Genomic DNA, 22772 nt, shown 5'->3' on the forward strand with positions numbered 1-22772 from the left:
GGGCTGGCAGTCCGTTTGTTTTGGCTGTTATTGGTTATAGGCATTTGCTGTCAGGTGGAGAACCTGCTTTAAGGTTTGTAACGTTAATGTACTCAGTGTCACGTTAGCTATTGTACCGCACACTTTTAGCATTTTTTTTGGCATTTGTCGCTGTGTTTGTACCCCAACTTGCTTTGTTCACTGTGCGGTCAGCAGAGTTGAAAGCGCATGACAGCACTGCAGGTCCGGTTCACTGTTAGCTAGGTGCTAACAAACAAAGCTACCGCTACATCTCTAGCCATAAAGTCGTGGGTTGGATCGTGCAAGTCACATTTTGTGCGACCCGAAAAACATGTTATTGAAGAAGTTATCTTATACTAACGTTATGTGGGATCTTTGCAAATACTAATGAAATCAGGTACAAGGTTGACTAAGCTAGCTCTGTGGGCAGCTATAACAAGGAAGGCTAACGTTAGCAGCACCAGAGGCCGGTTTGATGCTAATGTTTCATGTTTGTATGAAACTGCTGTGTAATAAGTAACGAAACATGTAAGCATGGTGCTCACTTTCAGTTTGAAAGTATAACGCTATATTACAAGCGATTTAGGGCCAGAGAAAAGTAACAGAGACGGACAGGCTAACCCCGTGCTAAGCTAACCGGGTGTGAACACTTGAACCAACTGTAGGGTGGGGCTCTCCGTTCGCTAGCCGACAATGACTGGTCAACCTGGTTCAGGTTTAACCGAATTACATGTAGCTGACAAATAATCTGTTTGTCTATAAACAGGCAAATCTTTAACTCACTCGGCTTCGGAGAAAGCAGAAAACCCTGCTGGATGATCACGTTAACTTAGCATACTGCTCGGTGAAGTTTGGTGTAGCTAGCTGTCTCCATGGCTGCTGATGGTACTGAAGCTGAGAGCATCGGGAGAAGTTTGGCTTTTAAAGGCAGTTTTTAAAGCAATGGCTTCATTTGTCAGTGGTCTGTACAAACAGAGAGAACACGAGACAATAAGGACACCCTTGATGTTTGACTTTTGTTTAACACACTTAAGCCTTAAGGGTCCCATCTTTTCAATGTATTCTTAATGGAACTCAAACACTAACTAAAATGTGTTATTTGTATACAGCTGCTGCACCATGTCTGACAAAAGTGAGCTGAAAGCAGAGCTTGAAAGGAAGAAGCAGCGCTTGGCACAAATCAGAGAGGAGAAGAAAAGGAAGGAGGAGGAGCGCAAGAAGAAAGAGGTATGTTTAACTTTTTGTCAGTGTTTTTAATATCCACTCATACTGAATACAAGAATGAATATGGATGATAAACAAAACCATCGCTGGTCCAGTTTGAGTATTGCAAAACAGTTTTCTCTATTTAAATGCAAATCTTCTCCCAATATTTAATTTTTGTGAGGAATTTTAGTCCAGATGCTGCAGGAAATCATTGATATCCACTACTTGCATTTGACACAACACATTACAAGAGTCATTTTTTACTGTGTGTACTTGTTCACCTCTCTTGTGAATGAGATGCAAGTTGATATTTTATTGGACATTATTATTATTATTATTATTATTATTATTATTATTATTATTATTTAAATTTTCACTATCATAATTCTGTCATCAAGGATTTCAGATTTGTGCTGTTTATATATGTTTATAGTTTAAGGTTAGCAGGAGAATTGTTTTTTTCAGTTTATTATCAGTAAACTGAATGTATATATATGCTTAATTTAATCATAATCTAGTAACAACAAAATAATCCAAGTAAAATGAGTTTTTGTTCTCTGTTGTTGTAATATCTTACTGGTGCGTCTTTTGAAGTTGTTTTTCATAACGTACCACAGTGATAGCATACAGTTTCTACCAAGATAAGAAAATCAGCCCTGATAGCTCTGCCTTGTTATCTCAAACAGAGGTGACTTAATGTGCAGTTACCAGCAGGAATAATGTCATGGAACAGGCAGAGCTTATAAAACCTTTCCACCTGGTGTTTTGGTCTGGAAATGGTACAAAAACGTGCAACAATGACACTCTATTGTCCTAGATCAACTTAATGTGGATATTTAGAGGTTGCATTAATGGGTGTGGCATTGCTCTGTTTCTAGGCGGACCAGTTGAAAGACGCTGCACTTCACCAGGATGATTCTGATCTGGAGAAAAAAAGACGTGAGACTGAGGCTCTCCTTCAGAGCATGGGCATAGCCTCAGAGGTTCCTGTTGGTATGTTTTATGTTACTGTATTATTGTATATGGTCTGTTTTGAATCAATATTTTTTCAGTGTGTTGGCTGTTAGCTAGAGTTTGCGGGTATTCACATTGATACTGGATAAACAGCGTGTTATTCCCCTAAAGTCGATCTAACCTGTAGGATAATGACAACATACATATTTTTTTATGGCCAATAATCGACTGTTATTTACTGGCCGACTCGGTCACCTGACCTCAGTCCAGCTGATCATGTGTTTGAATTGTTAAAGACCAGAATGAAAGCAAAAATCTCAGAAGTGAGCAAGAGGTGAATATGGCTGTGGCAGCCTTCAGACAGTCATTGACTGGAATATATGAGCAGCCAAATATTAGATGTAATGACTTTAATTGTGTGTCCTGTTACCTTCTGTTCCCAGCTTTCATGTGAGGATGCAAACACGCTCATATGAAAGCTGGAAGTTGGCATTTTAACCCTTTCATGAGGTCAAAATGTTATCATTTCACCATAGTAATTTCAGATTCAATGTGCTGGAGTACAGAGCCAAAGCAATAAAAATGCATCACTGTCCTAATAAGCTGCCACCGAAAGATTTGTTTTTCAGGAGCTTTGCAAATTAAATGTCATGAAGATAAAACTAAATGGTGAGGTCACTAAGTGGAAAGGGGCAAAAACATGTATTCAGTATGCAGGAGGGCCTTTCATAAGTAGCCTGTCAAATATGAGTCTTAAGATTTAAAAGTTTTCTTATATTTTCAGCAAATTTCACAGAATTGTCCATAAATACATGTACTGCACAGGGCAAGCACTGATAACAGAAACAAATGGTTTTAAAATGTCACAGTTTAGACTGTGTCCATGCTGTCAGAGCACCGTCACGTTGCTAACAGCAGGTGGCAGAAGAGATCCACAAGAAAATCTGTAAAAGTCTCACAGGATGGAGACCAAACTTGAAACAGAAATAAAAAAAAAAACGTTATAGTTTTGTGTATTTTTTTAATTGTGTGTCTGCTCTACGTGCTATTGCATTTAATCAAACTGTAATTTGATAAAGATAAAGTCAGTGTAATTGCGTTAAGTAAAGCTTCTTTTCCAAAAGGCATTGAGCTTGCCCCAGCTTGTCATTTACAGACTGATTTGTACTTTAAATTGAACTTGCTTTGCTACTGATTTCAAGGCTTTACACACATGCTCACTAACATGTAGCTGTCAGGAAATCTACATCAAGACTGATGGCATTCATCCAGCATTCGTCCAGCATTCATCCAGCATTCATCCAGCATTCATCCATCATTTGAAACAATGAAGCTGCCACTGCAACATGGATGCATTTGTACTCTGTGCTCTGCTGTGAATAGCTTAGTGTCTGTACATTGTAACAGATGATTATTGTCTGTCTTACTATGTAGTCCCTCCTCCCATGTCTCCCACTACCAAATCGGGGGGCACACCAAGTGATGCAGGGAGCCAAGACTCTGATGGAGCCGTGGGACCCAGGTACACGCACACAAACACGTGCGCACACACACACACACACACACACACACACACACACACACACAGACACACATGCTCCTCAACAAAAGTGTGAGTAACAAATGTTTTTCCCTGCTTCAAGTGCAGTATATTACGAGTTTGGAAACGATGCCAACAGCCCAATTTAGGAGGAATTAAGGGCGATTACCCCACCCAACACAGAATGTTTAATCCTTTATTGGTCTCTATATGTATCCTCAAAAAGTTCTTTTTGTCCTCTCAACTGTAACAGCTATGCTAGTGCCAGCAAGAATGGGATTTCTGTGTCCTCGTCACAGCCTCTCAAGCCACTTAGACTGCAGATGTGTTGTTGAGCAAATTAATTAAGAAGTATTTTGAATATTGCTTTGAAAATGTGGGTCTGTTTTTGCTTTGTATGCTTTGCATCTCTTTCAACTGCAGGCAAAGGCTTTCTATGTTTAAAGCATGGCTACATTAAGAACTGAGCTAAAATCTTTTCTTATGTCTCATACCAGTACAGTGAATGATGACGAGTTTATGCCAACTGAGCACATGTTTATTTAATCTGTGTGTCGTTGAATTAAGGCGATTCTAAATTAACAATAAAACAGCAGGCTGCTGTGATGCCTCGGGGACTTCTTAACCCCTAATTAGAGCCCCTTCCCTGGGCTGAAATTCAAGCTCCCCCAGTGTCCCATCAGGCCCAGGGAGCTGTTCCCCCAACCTGTTGACTCATTTCCCTCACCAGCATGGCCATTTCCTACACACATGGAGGTCATGTTTTCTCCCTGAGGGTTCTCTCGCTCCCTCCCTCTCTGTCGACACAACACTCAGAGGCTTTTGGTGTGACACAGTTCAGACTGTATCAGCCCCTCAGGCTGCACATTACACCCCGCGTCATCCCACTCCTGAGGACCCCGTGCATCCATGCATTTTAAGCAGATGCATTCTTCCACCTCTGAGGGTGATTCAAGCTTGATTTGAAGTGAAAAACATTCCAGAAAGGATCCAGCTTTAAGAGTGTTTTGATAACCTCAGATCCAATCAGCATGTTGTGTGCCATAATGCTAACTTTATTTCCTCTCCTCATTTGTGCTTGCTTGTCTCTCTCACTAATGCTGCCATGTTGCTGTGTCACTAACCAGGACTCTGCACTGGGACTCTGACCCGTCCACTCTTCAACTTCACTCTGATTCTGAGCTGGGGTACTGGACACTCTCTTCTCTCCTTTCCTGGTCATTTTCCCTTCTCTCAATCTATGGCATGATTACTTTGTCTTTCAGAGTCATAATTCAGTTAATGAAGTCCAGCATGTAAGAGTGGTCAGGCAAAACCTTTTCAATGAACTCACACTGGTTGTGTAACTAATTTGAAGCCATCTCATGAAACTCTCATTTACTTACTTTGATCGGCACAAAATTCCATCCGCAGGGAGGTGAAAATTATTACAAAAACAGATGAGAACAGTTACAGTACAGTGACTTTTTGTGTGTTTTTTTTTTCTTGTTAAAATCATTACTGCTTTGTAGTGATGTTGAGCTGTGCAAAGTTTGAGTTGTTCTGTGCTTTTAGGCGTGGGACTGTGAAACTGGGAATGGCCAAAATCACACAGGTGGACTTCCCTCCACGTGAAACTGTGTCCTACACAAAAGAGACACAGACACCTGTCATGACTCAACAAAAAGAAGGTGATTCTTACATATTATCATACAGGTCAACCTTTGAATGGGCTGTGTGAATGGTGTGATTGAATATGTGGAGGCGTAGAGAGCTTTACAAAAACCCACTGTGTGGAGTGTACGAGTGGGTACCGGAAGTGAACAACAAGTGGAAGAGATTTGACGGGAGATGAAAGTAAAGGGGGAAAAAATGAGGCTTAGGGAACACAAAAAGTCAAAGGAGAGATTAAATGCAGACAAGCCCTGCTCCTCTGAACCTCACAACCAACTCCACTTCGGCATAATTAACGAGCAGGATGAGACAACCGGTGACAGGAAGGAGAAATGCGATTGGGGAGGCAGATATGAAGCGACTGCGTTCTGCCTCTGAAGCATGTTGATATGTATGTAATTGCTGCACTGGAGCTTTCAGGCCAAAGAGGGTATTTGGGCTACTACTAACATCCAAATGTTGACCACATGTCCCATAAAATATGCAGTATTTGTGGGTGTGCGTGCTCTTGGTTGATTTATGTAATGACAGATGGCGGATAATGCGCTCGACCGAAGTCCTGATTAGGTTTTACGTTTTGCATTCTGATTTTGTTTTGGTCCAAAGAGATTTGAGAGCCACAGATCCTACAAAACCCCCAACTGTTGGAACGAGTCTGCCTGTTTTAAAGCTCCATTTATTTGCATCAGCTAACGTGTTTTTAAGCATCCTTAAAAGCCTGGTTAGGATTTTAAACAGTGTCCAGGTATTTGGTTGTTGTCCCATCAGGTGATGTGTAGAAAATCCTGAAGTGGCAAGCAGCGTGAGGAAGATGAAATTGTGTGATTTTGTGGAAAACTATGAGCAGAAGTAGTGAAGGATGAAGAGCATCCCCTGTTCCTCATCGCTCTTTACTCTGGACTCTACTGGGCATTGTAAAACTGTGTTAAACAATGATGGTTTCTGCCAGCTGTTCAACACGAGGCCCCCCTTCCCCTCTCTGCCACTATGTAATCATTTCATCAACTCCCTCGCTTCCCTGTCTTCTCCCTTCACCGAACAGGCACATAACAAAACACACTCAGTGACATTGTGCATTTTCACACCATCACTTCTGGCACTCGATGAGACGGCATCCCCTTCCCAGCTTGCTCCCCTTGGCGCATTTTTTGATGTGTGGGGTGGCGTCGGGCCTGTTCTCTGATTGAGCGATTTATCATGTTGTCAAAAGGAGGCAACGGCGCAGCACTCTCAAGGTCAGCAGGCGGTGGCATTAGAGGGAGCGGCTGCCGTGTCCTGGCTGCTGCAAACCGAGGGTTCCCACAGTGTCTGCAAGACATCTCAGAGAAAGAGTGAGCGATTTCAGATTTTAACATCACCCGCCCTGTTGACCCAAAGAAAAGCCCCTGAGCGGTCAAGGAGAACACATCTTCGGGTTATTTGTTTGTTATTAATGGGGACGGTTTTGAATCATTCTCCCGCACAAGATCAACTGGACAGTCTTTGTTAGCCTCGTGTGCCCTCTTTGATGATAATTCTGACATTCATTCATCCACGTCTTTTATTTGCGAGAAGGTTTGTGAGCCTGGGACACCATAGTAGCATTCTTCTGTAGGTGGTTTCAGGAAATTGTTCGATTTAAGCCGTCAGATTGGTGAATTTCCATGCTGCCGCTGCAGTATTCCCAGACTGCACTAGTAGGTAATATGCAGCATCAGTATGCACTCCTCAACAAGAGGCTGTAATTATGGAGTAAGATATTGTTGGAGGTTGGGGGGTGGTGGTGGGGTGTGTGTGGAGTGGTTGGTCTGCTGCAGCGTTTTAAAAGGCTTGTCAGGAATATGAGTATGTGGAGCAGTTCAGTAAATCTAATATTTAATTGAATGTGATTGTTTTAATCACTCTGAATTCAGAGGCAGGTCAAAACTTTTAATCACAAAAGCCCTTAATGGCCTTCTTGTGTGAAGTGCCACTTGTAATTGTGGTCAGCTTTTATGCACTTGATGATTAGTACTGTTAAATATCTATTGTATCCCTCTGTCGTACAGCCACTAATCATTTGAATGGAAAACTTGAAATATTCCCCTTTTTTCCTCAGTGTATGGTTTGAGTTTTTGCACCTTTGAGGATCTTTTTTTGTTCTCAATCTCATTTAACGATATTATGAGTTTTTATCTCTGACGGGCATTTTGTTTAAAGGAGGAGGGGTTTTTTTTTTGCCGGTTTTGGACCTCTGCTCACCTGTTTGAGATCTTTAGGCCTCAGTGTCAGTAGAGAAGAAGCTGAAGCACCTCCTGTTTCAGAGAAGTCCTGATCAGGGTGAACAGATTGACAGAAGTCTTGACTGCTGATGTCTTTGTTTTTATTGCCTTGCAGTGATTTTCAGTTTGCTGTTCTACCACAAATGTTGACCCTGTGGCACATGGAAAAGGTTGATCTCAGTTTTTGAAGTGCACTGTGTAAACTGCAGCTAGGAAGGAAGACATGATAGTGTGTGTGCATGTGTGTGTGGTCGTGGGTTATGTGTATTCTTGGCCTTTATACGGCAGAGAAAAGCCCTGCTGCACGTGCTGAAGTCAGCATGGACATATAGAAAGTGGAAGACACCTGCAGCGGAGAGCAAAGGTCATTTAGTTTTGTACTTGTACATCTCTGGCTGCATACTGTGTTTGCGTTAATATATTGTCCATTGACTAAGACCTGTGATTACCCCCCCTCCCTCCTGTCCAGCTCCCCTCCCCAAAAAAGCTTTTATTTCTTAAGTGGTACAAAAGCCATAATTGGGCCTGCTTTGAGAGGAGGTGTCAGTGTATGGGACATCGGTGATCCGGGTGAATTCTGTTAAATGCAACCCCCCACCCCCACCCCACCCTTGCTAGGCGCTACTACCCCCCTACACATCCCCAGCGGGGTCACCAGGATCACTAGCTTTTCTCCAAATGGCCATTTTGGCTGGCAGGTGCATTATACCCTTTATTTTCAGATTGTCTGTCCGCTCCTAATGCCTGGCAGGTTGATTGCTCTGGCTGCCTCACCAGGGAAAGGGCTGACGAGCACGGCCGGGACTAGCTGAAAGACAGTGATTACTGTTTTCCTTTAAGCCTGATTGAGGCCCTTGAAAGGAAAGATTTTAACCTTGTCCTGTTGGTTGCAGCGTATGGCCGTACATTGAAATGGCTTGTGTCATCAACCCAGTTCTGTAAACTCATCAGTGCACTCAATAACCTTCTTCCCAAAACCTCCATCCGAGAAAGGGGATAGATCACTTCATGGAAAGTGACAGATGACATTATCATTTAGATTATCTCGGTAGGAAGGAAATTCTGGCGTGCGGCGCTGTCATCTTAGATTAACTATAAGGCTCATACCAAGATAAGTGCCAGGAGGAACCAGGCGAGTATTTCCCCTCTCCTCATGAATCTGTTTTGTCCTGCTTTTGCTATTTATTTTTTACATTGAAAGCATAGGCTGTATACCGTCTCTTGGAGATGTGTTTTGAAAAAGAGTGTTCATCTTCTTTGAGGTAGAACCGGTGTGCAGTTTGCCAGCTGGTCTGGCCTGTATTTTGTTGTACATTCTCTGAGGTTGAATAGGAGTTGCTGGACCCCCTGCTAGGATGGTAATTGCACAGGCTTGCTGTTCAGGGAGAAGCTTGTCTTGGGGCAGCCAGGCGGAAAACCTCTGTGCCATCCCCATGCCACCTCTGAAGAGATCAAGACAATCCCGGCATCACCATCTGCTTTTGCACCATGCCGTCATCTGGCCAGACCAATGGGATGGGCCCCGGGCAGCTGCTCCACACCCTCTGCTCCGCTGCCCCGTGGCCTAGAAGGGGGCGACCTGCTACGGGGACACAGAGGAAATGGCTACACTGACAGCTAGACCCTCTATTGAATGGCTGGAGTCTCATTAACAGTTGGGAAAGACAGGGGTCCCTATGACAACAAGACACCCGCTGCGCTGTGTCCCTTTAACACAAATGACAAACTTCCCTGCTTTAGAGGAGCAGGTTCTTTTTGAAAGGCGACATTGTGCTGACAAACCAAACAAATGCAAGGCGGAGATTGCCGTGCCCATAATCACTCAGTGGAGCTTTTTTATATTGAGAAAAGAAAATAATGGCGGTGGAAGACGTAGTGACCAGAAGGTATGAAGCGTCTGTATGGAGGCACGATCGCTTGTTGTGTGGAAGTTGTTGCTTTGAATTTGATTTGATTTCCCGTTCAAAATTGAAGTTTTGACAAATATGATATCATAGCCAAAGTTATTTTCCGGTTTCTTGCATTAGAAGTATTTTGAGGTGTGGTGTGTACAACGTAACAGTTCACTTTCTGATCAACAGAGGAAGAAGAAGAGGAAGAAATCGCTCCACCTCAACCAGTAAGCGAGACTCAGACTGAGAAGCCGGACCAGAAAGAGGAGGAGGAAGGTACTCCACTGCCACTGTTATTATAGTATCTGCTGAGTATGAAGAGGTTTCTGTTCCTGTAGAGCAGTGCATCACATTCCATATCAAAACACCAATGAACAGAAGGGATCCCCACCACATTTCAGTGTGTTTGTGTTTCTCTGTGTAGCACCCCCCCACGAGCTGACAGAGGAGGAAAAACTCCAGATCCTGCACTCTGAGGAGTTTGTGAATTTCTTTGACCACAGCACTCGCATTATTGAGCGCGCTCTATCAGAGCACGTGGACCTCTTCTTTGACTACAGCGGCCGTGACCTGGAGGAGAAGGAGGGGTAATAATTGGACAACTGGTGTTTTTTTTTTTTTTTTTTTTTTAAACTTGTAATTGGTTTTTGAAGAAGTGTTTGTATTGATTTGTGGTGCTTTGTTTTCCCCAGTGAAATCCAGGCCGGAGCAAAGCTCTCTCTCAACAGGCAGTTTCTGGACGAGCGCTGGTCTAAACATCGTGTCGTCACCTGCCTGGACTGGTCCCCCCAGGTCTTTTTTTTTTTAAATAACTTATTGTAATTTAAACCAACAGCTGAACAGCTGAGCATTTAGAAGTAGTTCGCCACAATCAATATGTCAATCCCAAAATCCTGTTTTTGTGCGAAAATATAAGTAATCTGTGCATAAATGTTGCTAATTGGCTGTTGAAACAACTTAGCTTTACACAGCCATAATGCTTTATGATTACATAGCTTGAGTTTGACAGCATTTACTTTTAGCCACAAGTCCCTCTGGAAAAGTAAGTTATGTCCCACACAAATTGTCACTTAGTCGGAGGCCATAATGATTTGTTTCCTCTGGTGTCTAAGGTCATTTAATGCATGATTCTGCAACGACTTCTGACAGTGATTGAACACCAGCGCTTTGTTAACCGTATTTACTCGCTCTGAGCGATACCCATACGCTTGTGATTTGAAATAATGAATTCACAAACTGTAAATCTCAGATCAGGTATTAGAAGCAGCAGAGGTTAATGGTTTGTTTACATCTTTGTAGTGTTTCTGTAGTCGTCGGCTGCCTGTGTTTTTAATACGCGCTTCAGCGAGGTTAGATTTTAGATTCTCAATGAGCTGCTCTGTTTTCGTCTTCCACTGTTCCTCTGTAGCTTTTGGTTGAAATTATGAAAGGAAATAAAAACGTAATTTACCAAAGTTCTTGAGGGGGTAGGGCTAATTAAACGAGCCATAAATCTTGAGGAAAGGGTTACTCATTCTTTTAGGCATTCAGCAGCACCGCACTGGGCAGGCGAGGCCTGTCCACATGGAGCCAGGCCTGGGGGGCATGTCTGCCTCCCCCTCGCATTCATTTTGGCTGATTTTTTTTTCTTTCTTTCTGTCACCAGTATCCTGAGCTCCTGGTTGCCTCATACAACAACAACGAGGACGCTCCTCACGAGCCAGACGGCGTGGCCTTAGTGTGGAACATGAAGTACAAGAAGGCTACGCCGGAGTACGTCTTCCACTGTCAGGTACTCAAAGCAAAACGCCTCAGCTTCATTCTCCTGCCCCTCCCCGCCTCCTTCCTCACTGGTGGCTTCTTCCATGACAAGCATGGAGCACCGCCAACCAACCCCTGTTTGCTCACCCCTCTCTCCTCCTCCGCTGCCCTCACACCCCTCTCCCTCCTGCCTCCATGCACATTGTGAGTTCAGCGTACTGGCATCCACCTCCACCACATCTATCCACAAACACATGTTCATGAGGCGCCGGAGAAGACCTGTGGTGCAGGAGCTGAATGGAATCTGAGCACTGCAGCAGGATTAAGTGTGTGGGGCAGGGCTGGTTATCATATGCATCTAAACAAGGGCCCTGTGTTCAGACGAGCGAGCAGGGAGAGCAGCACAGCTCCTCCGCTCTGCCCGGCCTTATTATAATGCCTGCCCTCAGGCTCCTTCACCAAGACAAGTTGAGTAGAACCACATGTTGTTGCCTGGAGAGCGGATGTAGATGCAGGCGCATTTCTCTGATGAATAAAACTGAACAGAAGTGTGAACGCAGTTTTTCTCTGTGCCTCCAAGTCGGCTCATAATGAGATTTTCCTGAGCCGTGCATCAAGAAACGTTCCCTTTAGAAAAAAACAAAACACAGAGGTGAGATTGTGATTGGTGTAGGAATGATTACATGTAGACCACCTAAAATCCAAACTGCAATAATAAAATTCATGAATGTCATAATCTTTTTCACCAGTCACAAGGTTTGTTTGGTTTGCGCTGTGAGAGCGGAGTGATTGGAGATGTTTGAATGTGTGCTGGGACAGAGGGAACATGCACAGAGCAGCTCTATAACTTTGAGATGAAGCAGGGAAACAGCAGGTTCAAGTTGATACTTTCCATGCTCTGATTATTGGCAGCTTGGAATAGAATTTGAGTGTTGCTGATATCAAACTTAGAAATATATATAAAAAAAACAGCCAGAACCTGGTTTGACACAGTTTTGCCTTGTGGTCACTTCCCTCAGTGGAAAATTCACCCTGCTTATTATTATATTGTTCAGTGTTTTTACTGGTCTGTGGAAATGAATGCCGTTCTTATTGTTATGAACGTGAAAGCCATTTCAGAGAAAGACACATATGCTCAGAAAGAGCCAGTTTATTAGGTACACCAAGTACCTACACAATCCTGCTGTAATGCAGTTTGTGGTAGCGTTGATTGTATTGTGTTACACTGACAGGTGTTTCTATTATTTTGTCTTCCCTTATATCAGTGAGGGCACCTCTGTGTATTTATTTATTTTCATTGGGTTTATTGCAGGACACTAGTTTTAGCTTGCTGCACCTTATGAACTGGCAACTGAGTGTAAAGATCATGACGTATTGTTATATAGTAAACGATTTAAAGGTATAATATGCAGGAATTGTCGATGACTGTTTTCACTCAACGCCACCTGAGGCGCTTTGCTTGTCCACACGCTGCAAGCTGCTATTGTAATGATGTTACATTTGTTGTAATGGAAAAGCTAACTAAGCTAACCACCGACACCTACCTGTCTGACAGAAAACAGGCCAGCCCCGCATTACTCCTCATCCTCATCCTCTTCTTCAGTACTTGCCAGCGAGTTAAAGCTAAACCCAGATTATTTCTCATTTTGGAACGAGCTGTGTCCACTTGGCGTTTCGCCTCGCTTTATATGCATTTTCTCTGTGCTGTCTCTGCCATTTTCAGAGCTTCCTCTCGGATGCATGCTGCTTACAGTCACACACCTGGTTGTCACCTTTTTGTAAAGTCTTGACCTCACCTGTGCGCCATTACTGGCTGGGGGCTAAACAGGAAAATCCTGCACAGTATATCTTTAAAGATATTAAGCCCTAGGCCAGCCCTACCACACAGATTTTGCATTATTCAGGCGAGAATGAGTCTCGGTCTTTGAGGTGCACGTGCAGGACATCTAGGCCCAACGTCTGGATCTGGATGCGTTCTTGCTTCTTTGATTGGATGTGACACAGCAGTACATCTGTAGTCTAGTCTAGTGCTGTCTCACTATAAACACGCACTTTTTCATCAGTAGAGAAACTAAACATTGTCTATCCTCTTCTCTGGTTTTTGCCTCTTTCTGACAGTCTGCTGTTATGTCGACTGCGTTTTCCAAGTTCCACCCGAACGTTGTGGTGGGGGGCACGTACTCAGGCCAGATTGTCCTGTGGGACAACAGGAGCAACAAGAGGACCCCCGTGCAGAGGACCCCGCTGTCAGCAGCAGCACATACGGTACACTGAACTACTGACACAGTGGGCCGGTGCTTTATTTTTAATACAGCAGAAGGGTAAAATGTCTCCCTGGTTCTCTTTGCAGCACCCAGTTTACTGTGTGAATGTGGTCGGCACCCAGAACGCCAACAACCTGATTAGCATCTCCACTGATGGCAAGATGTGCTCCTGGAGTCTGGACATGCTCTCTCAGCCACAGGTGACTTATATGTGTGTATGTGCGACGGTTTTCTCCTGTGGGTGGTCAGAGGAATATTTCTGAATTACATAAACGACTCAGGATTAAAGATTTAACCATAAAATATTAAGTGTGAGCTCTCAGCTTAGTTTTTGCATTTTGCCTCCTTGGTCTCACATTCCGCTCGCTTCCTGTCCCTCCCATGTCAAACATTTTGGCCAGACTCCTTCATTTTAGCATTCCAGTTTGGTATTTCCCCCGGCTTTACCCTTATTTTTTCTTCAACTCATTTTTCACTTTGAAGGAAATTAACTTTGCTAGCTGTGTCATTTCATCTGCGCTGCCAAGACCTCAATGTCAAGCTTCCATTTTTTATAAAGTGCTAGTTGAATTTAGATTATACATTAATAAACTGTCAGGTGATTTTTATAGGTTGTGCTTGGCAGAGTGTGTGTTAACATAAAGCCTGAGCAGGGAGCTTGTTAAGGATGTTGTTCCATGCTGCCTCCCTCCCCTCCACAGGACAGCATGGAGCTGGTGTTCAAGCAGTCCAAAGCTGTAGCTGTCACCTCCATGTCTTTCCCTCTCGGAGATGTCAACAATTTCGTGGTGGGCAGCGAGGACGGCTCTGTCTACATGTCATGTCGTCATGGAAGGTGCGTTCACAAGGAGCCGCGGTCCCCAGGCGTCCCTCCCGAACACGGCCAGGAAACTAAGGCAGCTTGTTAGGCCCACCTAGTACCGAGTGTCAAATAAATATAGCCCACTCACTTCCCAGTGCAACGCAAATCCAACACTTGATCTCCCGCTGTTTGAGGTTTCACTCCTGCCCAGTCATCCTGTTTTTCTTTTCCGCTTGTCAGTTGTGTTTGTAAAGGTCGTTCAACATAAACAGGGCACACATGCAGGGGAAACAAATCATTCTTTCCTTGTCCTTTTTTTTCCCCCCTCAGTATGTTTCTGTGGGTGAGAGAGTTTGTTTACAGTCAGTCGTCCTGGGGAGAATTAAAACTGCAGTTCATCCCACAATGTTCTCATTTAAGAGGCCGGGGCTTCTCTCGCAGTGGATGTTTCCTCTGGTAAAGAAGCAAAGAAATGTGGCTTAAATCCGAGCTGCCACAGAGTAGCGCGCTAGCTCTGTGCTAAATGTCCTGCAGTATGCCCAGAGACCGCAGAGAGGGGATAGCTGCTAGGCTTTGCACAGCAGAATCACCTCTGTAATTGGGGGAATAATTTTCCACCTCATTTACAATGGTATGATACTCTCATCGCAGTTAATAATGCATAAGCATCACTCACGCTGAGTATTTACCTCTCTACGTTAATTATCAGAGCCTCAGTTGGTTAACAGCTCTGCAACATGTGGTTGATGGGTTGCAGGCACTTTTGCCACCCTGCTGGTAATCACATGATCTAAGTAAAGGATTAAAGTGAATGTGTCCAGCAGAGGTCCACCTGTGCCCAGACAGAGTGCGAGCTGTTAACCGTTTGGTTTGTTCCCTTCATGCAATGCACAGATACATATATTCAAGTTTGTTTACGACTGAAGGCCGTTACTCAACATCTGCTGCTGTGGGAATTAAATGTGTCATCCTCGATTTAATCTGCCACTGCCTTTTGCACTTACTCCCCCACTTGATCTGTGTGCTCCACAGCAAAGCGGGCATCAGTGAGATGTTTGAAGGCCACCATGGGCCCATCACAGGGATCAACTGCCACACAGCTCCAGGGCCCCTGGACTTCTCCCACCTGTTTGTTACCTCCTCCTTCGACTGGACTGTCAAGCTGTGGAGCACCAAGGTACGGGCGAGATGTGGGTTGCATTTTTAAAGGTGCAAACCTCAGGATCATTCAGTGGTTAGAAAAAGTTTCCTCCCTCTGTGTGTTTTGTGTCTCTGTTGCTCTTCACTTCAGTCATTCAGGGTAATAATGTTTCTTTTTATATTGATTTTCAAGCGACGTACTTCTGTTAAAAGGCTATTGATTGAATTTGAAGCCAGACAAGCAACGCAGTCACTAGACACTGTTAAGACAAAAGAACTCATTTGTTACCGCAAATTTAAGAGTCAAAAGCCCCCCAAGGCTCTGTGAGGCTCTAATCCACTTTGTAAAGATAACCAAATTGTGAGAGATAAAAGTTGAGGTCCAATTCTTAGGTTTTTTTAATCCTGAGCAGGCATGGTAAAACAGAGTCCAGATGTTTGTGTCAACATAAATGTTTCTTTAATAGTTAGCATTGGCTCTGGTAAAGGTGCACCCTCATCGTTTGGACCGTGTATCACACTATCACATCTTAACCTGTGAACATATCAAACGCACAGCTTGATCCATAGCACCTGCTGCTGTTTGATTATGAGCTGATAGAGATTCAGCATCAAACCCTCTGCCTGCACTGCATTTAAACAGGTTTGCGTGCCCTTATTGCTATGGAGCACACAGAGTGCTAACATGCTATCGTTTAGCAAATAATCTTCACCGTGTTTCTCATCAGATTATGCAAATGAAAATTAGCATTCAACACAAACTAAAACTGATAGTAATGTCATTAGTTGAGGAAGTTTTTGATCATACGGCAACATGTTGACCTGATGGCACAAGATGAAATGTGCCATCATGTATGTTTGATCACATCTGTATATCACATGGTTATATCTCTGCATAGATACATAGACAGACTTCCATACAGCAAGCATGTAAACTCTGTAAATTAAGTCATTTAAATACTTTTTTTTTAAAATCTTTCTGCAGAACAACAAGCCGCTCTACTCATTCGAAGATAACTCAGATTACGTGTATGACGTCATGTGGTCTCCAACTCACCCTGCTCTGTTTGCGTGTGTGGATGGTGTGGGCCATCTCGACCTGTGGAACCTCAACAACGACACCGAGGTACAATGGGTTCCTACACACACACACATTCCATAGCACACACACATCCCATCACAACTTTTTCAAATCTATCAATCAATCTACCGTTTATCGAGCAGCGTGGCAGTTTCCACTCTTCTAACTGGTATTTTCTGATGTTACCGTTTCAGGTTCCGACCGCCAGCATCACAGTAGAGGGTAACCCGGCCCTCAACAGGGTCAAATGGGCTCACTCTGGCAGAGAAATCGCCGTGGGAGACTCCGATGGGCGAGTTTGTGTGTATGAAGTTGGAGAGGTGAGCAGGCATGACTCAGCTTTGTACCAGTGAATTTCTCTTGACTCTTCTGCATTTTGTAGCGTACTCGCTGAAGCATGTTGTTGCAGACATGATTCTGCCTCTTAGCTGCTTTCATTTTTACTGTAATGATTAACTGAACAACAGAACAGAGTATGAGTGTCATGTGGATTAAATTCAAACTAATTCTCATGGTTTGAGTACGTAATGAAGCCATTGTCTGTAAATTTGTGTATAGGCCGTTACCTGTGTTTGAAATGTGAGTCATGCCTCTGTTGTGTGCCCCCCCCCCCCCCCTTCAGCAAACTGCGGTTCCACGAAACGACGAGTGGACCCGTTTCGTTCGCACGCTGGCAGAGATCAACGAGAACAGGGACGACGCAGAGGAGCTGGCAGCTCAGCGCCTGGTTGCCTGATCTGCTGGTCGTGGACGAGACGTTTAAGGGACCAGTGGCGCACTTGTTAATACCAGCCCCTATTTTTGATGGAAGGAAAAGATGAGATGACAACATGACTGGAGGTAAAGATGAAGTTTGGGTCAGAAAGAAGTACGGACATCTCTTGATTTCTTACACTTTCTTATTTGGAACAACTCTGCCTTCTCGGTTAGCTGGACCGTCACCAGTCTTCCCTGGAATAACACAAGCGACAGGGCTATCAACCTCAGACACTAACATGAAGCCATATTCACAAACACACACCATTCGTCCTTTCTCCAACCAGATGCCTTAAACTTTTAATTTGTATCGTGATTGTAAAAATCCCACCTGTCTTCATTTAGGGCATGTGAACACCAGCCTTAATTTTGAGTTTTTCAACCCTAATAGGTGCTCCACTCCACATTATCATGAAGAACACTCATAGCTGAGCTTTATGTCCATCGAAGCTGTAGTAAAGCAATCACACCTTTAAACACACAGGAATGTAAACTAACCCGTGTAGCCCATGTTGTCATCCCTCTTCCTTTTAGACTTGATAACCTAAATACGTGTTTGTAAAATACTGTCCAAAATCCAAATGTCTTTCTACTTCTATATTCTATACTGCATCAGTTTTCACTTAATCAGCATTGCTGGTTAGACTTGAGATAGTTGGAAGTTTCCTCAATGCCTAAGATGATCATGCATGCTGTAACTGCTCAGTGATTTCTCAGAGATCTGTAACGCACAGGATCTGAACAGAGATTGTTTTCGTGAAGAATCTCAAACCCTGGTGTCAAAACTGAGAATGTACTTTTCACACAGTAGAAACAAATAGTTTGAATGATTTATTTCAATAAAATACAATAAATACATTTAAATTATTTCCCAAGTCCCTGGTCATGATTTCAAAATGAACACTTTTGAAAACATCTGTACATCGTCGCGTCTCTGAAATTGAACTGACACATGCACACCAAAGCTATTGCACACCAGAAAATGCAGTTACAATCATTCGTAATGCCATAATGTCCCTCTGTAGAGAAGTACAATATGTACAGTAAAGTTGTGCAAGCAATGCAAAGAAAACGCAATAAAGCCATACTCATGCAGCATTCAAAGTAAGACAACCGCTCAAATGCATTTAATTGAAACGTGGTTCAATTTTGGGGAAACATAATGACCAGAGGAGCATGCAGCCCTCGCAGTCACGATGAGGGACGCCTTATGAAGCCTGTGGCTCCATTATGGACTCCGCTGCTTTGATTGTCTCCTTTCCAGAAGGCTTGAACTTGGGCAGGTGCAGACCAAACTTTCTCTCCACGCCAGCAAAGGTTGCAGCAGCCAGGTGGTAGCCGCCTACGTGGTCGGCAGTCACTGGAGGAAGGTCTTTGACCATGGGTTTAGGGATGGGCTCAGAGCCAGCGGGACGGCTGAGGAGAGAGTCAGATTAGGGCAAGACGCACTTCCGGAAATTGACAAAAGGTACATAGTTGAGCAAACAGGCTTAATGCACTTACTGTCCTCCAAAGTCAACGTAGAACCATCTCTGCAGCAGTTCATAGGTCAGCAGGGTTACACCAAACTGCGGTGAAGATCTGAAGACGCGAGCTAATGGAAGAGGGTTTGAAAATTACCATGTGGGATTTAATATTTCTGCCATGCCTTCTGGACAATTACAGCCACCACAGCGAGCCCCATTTCCCAGTCATGAAACCACTTACAGGGCTGTGAGTGAGCGTGTGTATGTGTGTGTGTGTGTGTGCGTGCATTTACCTCCTGCACCCTTCCAAAATGCCCTGAAACCTTCCTCCTTGAGGATCTTCCTGAAGCAGTCGATGACTCCGCTGTATGTCGTCTGGCCAGCTCTGGCCGCCACCTGGAGCCTGGTCTTGATGACATCAGCAGGGGTCACCAGCGAAGCCGCCGGTATACCTTAGGAGACGTTTCACAACAGACGTAATGAAGCGCTTTCGCTATGCACAGATAGTGTCACATTGTGACATCCCTGCCGCAGCATCACGCAGGGCTTGAGATGGGTATAGATGTATGGTGTGATAAGACAAAAACACCGTATACACAGCCGGGGTACAGTGAGATCAATGGATGGAGAAAACACAAACGGGTAGGAAATCAAAATGCATTTCTTGGAGAAGAAAATGTGATAAATCCCTCAATTAAAATGCAGCTTGTTGCTGTTGCTTTCCAGATGTTTACCTGCAATAGCTCCGGCAGTGAGCAGCTGCAGCGGCCCCAGCCTTCCTTCCTCGTCTGCCATTTTCCCCTTAGTGTGGGCATAAACAGGGAAGTAGATGGCAGAGAAGGGGATGTCACGCAGGAAGCAAGCTTTGGCTCCCTAACAGAAAAAAAAAAGAAAGATCATTTTAACGTATACACACACACACACACACACACACATCTCATGACCGCAGTCAGTCACAGGCAGAGGCAGTGGTTGAGGTTTGTCTGGGGGATTAAGTGAAGCTGTCTTATTCAACCTACAGGGGGGCTTTACTGTTGATGATGGAGTCAAAGAGCCCCAGGCAGAGAGAAATCCATCACACGCACGCACGCACACACACTCACACACACAGCACAGCCGTGGACCCCGGTGTGGCTGGCTTCTTCTGCCAAGAGGAAGTCAGCTTTTTTTCCTCTTTTCTTTAACAAGCCACACACTGTCTGCTACTCATTAAAATATGGAGTATGAACACATGACTCGAGCTGTGAGCAAACCCACAAGGATCTGGAAAGGAGCGGTAGCAAAGCATAATCCTTCACTAATTTGCTGTTGGTTGTTGGCCGCGGCTCCTTCTGCATGTTTAACACAGTCTTAGAAAATTGCAAACAGTCAGCAAAAGGACTGTTTGATGTTCAATTTTCTGATCCTGATCTCCATTACGTCTGTGTACACATACAAATGTTTGTTCAAATACAGTAGTATTTCATCTGTGCATCATTACAGGGAAAAAATCAAATCATATGTTAATATACAGCAGTGGAAAGTAAAGTACATTCCCTCAAGTACTATGTTGTATTTGGGTATTTCCTTTTATGCTACTTTACTCTCTTATTTCGCAACATTTACGAGGGAAATATTGTACTTTTCACTCCACAATATTTGACAGGCAGATTAGGATTTTCTTGCTTTTTAAAGCTTTTTAGGTGAATGCACCATTAATACCAATCCAATAAAATAATTTATACTAATGTAACACTGAAATTATTTTGCATGGAGGACCTTTTCCTTCTGACTGTTACATTGTGGTCTTGAGCTGAAATGTTTAGTTGATTAATCACTTAACTGCAGCTTAATTTGTCAAATGTGTTGTTTGACTATTTTAATTATTATTCAAGTTCCACCTTAACTGTGAGGATTCGCTGCTGTTCTCTCTCTTATGTGAAAGCAAATAGAATCTTTTTTCATTTTAGACATCTAAAGACACCTTTCGTCCACCAAACTTCTTCCATTGTTATTACATACACTGAAGTGAGCAATAAATAAACTCCCCCATGTTGTTCGTATTGTATCTTAGGAACGTAAGAGCACCTTTCACTGCCCTTGCATGACAGTTAACAGAGGTTGATGCTGCAGACGTCATGGTGCTGCAGAGGTGCTGACCTACCTTGTAGAGGCCAAAGAAGCCCAGGTCTCTCACAACACTCAGGGCACTGACCCTGGGGCCTGTGGTGATCTCTCCAGCCACCTGCAGACGGATCTTAACGATCTCCAGAGGATTGGTGAAAATCACCTGGGAAGCTCCAGCCTGCAGGATGCAAGAGGAAAAAAAGAAAACGGCTGACGAGTGGTTTATATGCACAGATGTAGGTTTCTGAGATTGACAGGTCATGCATCTGAGGGGTGAACTTTAGGTGGAGATGTAATGATGTGTAAGCATTTCTCCCTGGTAGGAGTTTTCCAATTATCTCGGTAAACTTCAGCACAATACGATACTTTTTCCCCTGATCTAGTAAGAGAATGGCCTTGACAGGAGGAGGAAAAAGCAGGCATTGATAGAAGAACAACTGGGGTCAGAACAGAGCAGACAGGGTGAGTAGAAGCCCCGGCTCATGGTTGAGAGGCTCTGACCCTGGCACCGGCCCTCTGCCCCCTCGCCTCCCCTCAGGCACCTCCTGTGGCAGGGTGAGCGGCCCAGCCTGGCCTCACCCCCGCACACTTCCCCAATTCACCCCCATTCCCAGGGGAGAGCGCTGAATCACCCAGTCCGGGCAAGCAGTGCCCTAAAGGCACAGCACCCTCTGACTCAGGCACATTTATCACCCTCCCCAAATCTAATCAGGCCCCAGGATGGCTGCTGGTGACATTCAGGGCAGGGGTCTTATCTGTAAACATCCGAGCAAAGGTCTAAAAAAAGCTCCGGCACATTGAGTCATTTTCAAAGCAGAGGGGGAATATCCGCTGCTCTGAAGATTGATGCATTCAGCCTGTCTGTTTTATCTTCTTCAGTTCTCTCCTCTGATGGCAGTGACAATCTAACAATCCGTCAGATTAACCAGACTTTTAACTCCCATAAAACGACACAAGGATGTCGTCTCAAAGAAAGAATATGAATCATGCGGGCCTGCAGGCCGTAGACGGGGCGTATCCACAGCGGCTAACATTGTGTACTGGAAACATCCTTGTTGTCCTGCGTTGAGACCTGCTCTGTGACCACGCCTCGGGTATGGACCGCGTTGTCAAACTCAATCACGCAGAGCTAGACCCTGCTTCATCCAGGACCCTCCAGGGCCTCTTCCTACAATTACACCCTGACAGGGGTCAAGACCCCGCAGACCCCGCTCCTCTGCGAGCAACCTGCGGGCTCTGCTGCATGGCCTGCCTGTTTCACTTCAACACAGGAATTACATCTTTAATCTGGGGTACAACTCAAAAGATGTTATAGTATTTCAGTTTTTTTAAGAAGTCCAGTTTAGAGGTAACTTCCGTATTCAGGGAGTCCACCTACTGCAGGACACCAGAAGATGAGCTGACGAGAAGCTGAATACTTGCTAAGTTTTAAATGAGAAGCATATGCTTTTAATAAATTACCACAATTAATCAGAATTCCCCATAATTAACAAAAAAAAAAAAGAAGTTTAAAACGGGTCTTTGGCTGAAAAACAAATGAGTTCAGTTTTTCAATGAGGACTTTGTGAAGTTCCATCAAGAACAAATAAACGAAACTTTCGCGTTTCATGTGTGTATGGGCGGAATGTGAATAAGTACATCTTTTTAAGTACAAAAATGAAGCCATTGAGGTCTTCCCTTCATGCTGATCTCACAGCTTTTACATACAAAGTAAAGCTACCCAACAATACACGAAACAGCAAAATGCTACGTACACATTAATGCATCTGTAATAATAATCCAATGTAATAATATGTAATAGTGAAGCACTCGCAGGGAGTATTGTGTGGAGTATCCACATTGTGAGAGTTTTTATTTATCATACTTTAAGGTACATTTTGCTACTTAGTACTTTAACTTATAGTGACATTTGCAATGCAGGACATTTTCTTG

The 22772-nt window shown here is 44.0% G+C and overlaps 2 protein-coding genes across 7 annotated transcripts in view; one reads left to right on the top strand and one right to left on the bottom strand.

Annotated features, from left to right (window-relative positions):
- dync1i2a (dynein, cytoplasmic 1, intermediate chain 2a) lies at positions 1-18136 on the top strand. Of its 3 annotated transcripts, none has more exons than XM_076746317.1 (17): positions 7-73; positions 1110-1227; positions 2085-2199; positions 3595-3682; positions 4828-4917; positions 5255-5370; positions 9675-9761; positions 9910-10072; positions 10178-10277; positions 11131-11256; positions 13344-13490; positions 13576-13689; positions 14191-14324; positions 15324-15468; positions 16417-16557; positions 16707-16832; positions 17135-18136. In XM_076746317.1, exons 2-17 carry the CDS (start codon positions 1120-1122, stop codon positions 17246-17248), a joined length of 1914 nt encoding a protein of 637 aa, XP_076602432.1. In that variant the 5' UTR covers positions 7-73; positions 1110-1119; the 3' UTR covers positions 17249-18136. The 3 variants fall into 3 exon arrangements, with proteins under 3 accessions (XP_076602435.1, XP_076602432.1, XP_076602433.1); XM_076746318.1 differs by having other exon boundaries at positions 4828-4887; XM_076746320.1 differs by lacking the exon at positions 4828-4917 and having other exon boundaries at positions 1-73.
- Positions 18081-22772, bottom strand: part of LOC143330106 (electrogenic aspartate/glutamate antiporter SLC25A12, mitochondrial-like) — a 21549-nt gene continuing 16857 nt past the window's right edge. For all 4 annotated transcript variants that reach the window (XM_076746313.1, XM_076746316.1, XM_076746315.1 and 1 more), the window contains 5 exons: positions 20878-21018; positions 19469-19607; positions 19028-19186; positions 18772-18862; positions 18081-18684 (listed from right to left, as the gene is read on the bottom strand). In XM_076746313.1, the coding sequence (XP_076602428.1) occupies positions 18477-18684; positions 18772-18862; positions 19028-19186; positions 19469-19607; positions 20878-21018 (738 nt within the window). In that variant the 3' untranslated portion in view covers positions 18081-18476. The remainder of the gene's footprint in view (positions 18685-18771; positions 18863-19027; positions 19187-19468; positions 19608-20877; positions 21019-22772) is intronic.

Source organism: Chaetodon auriga, chromosome 13 (genome assembly GCF_051107435.1).
Source record: "Chaetodon auriga isolate fChaAug3 chromosome 13, fChaAug3.hap1, whole genome shotgun sequence".
Lineage (NCBI taxonomy): Eukaryota > Metazoa > Chordata > Actinopteri > Chaetodontiformes > Chaetodontidae > Chaetodon > Chaetodon auriga.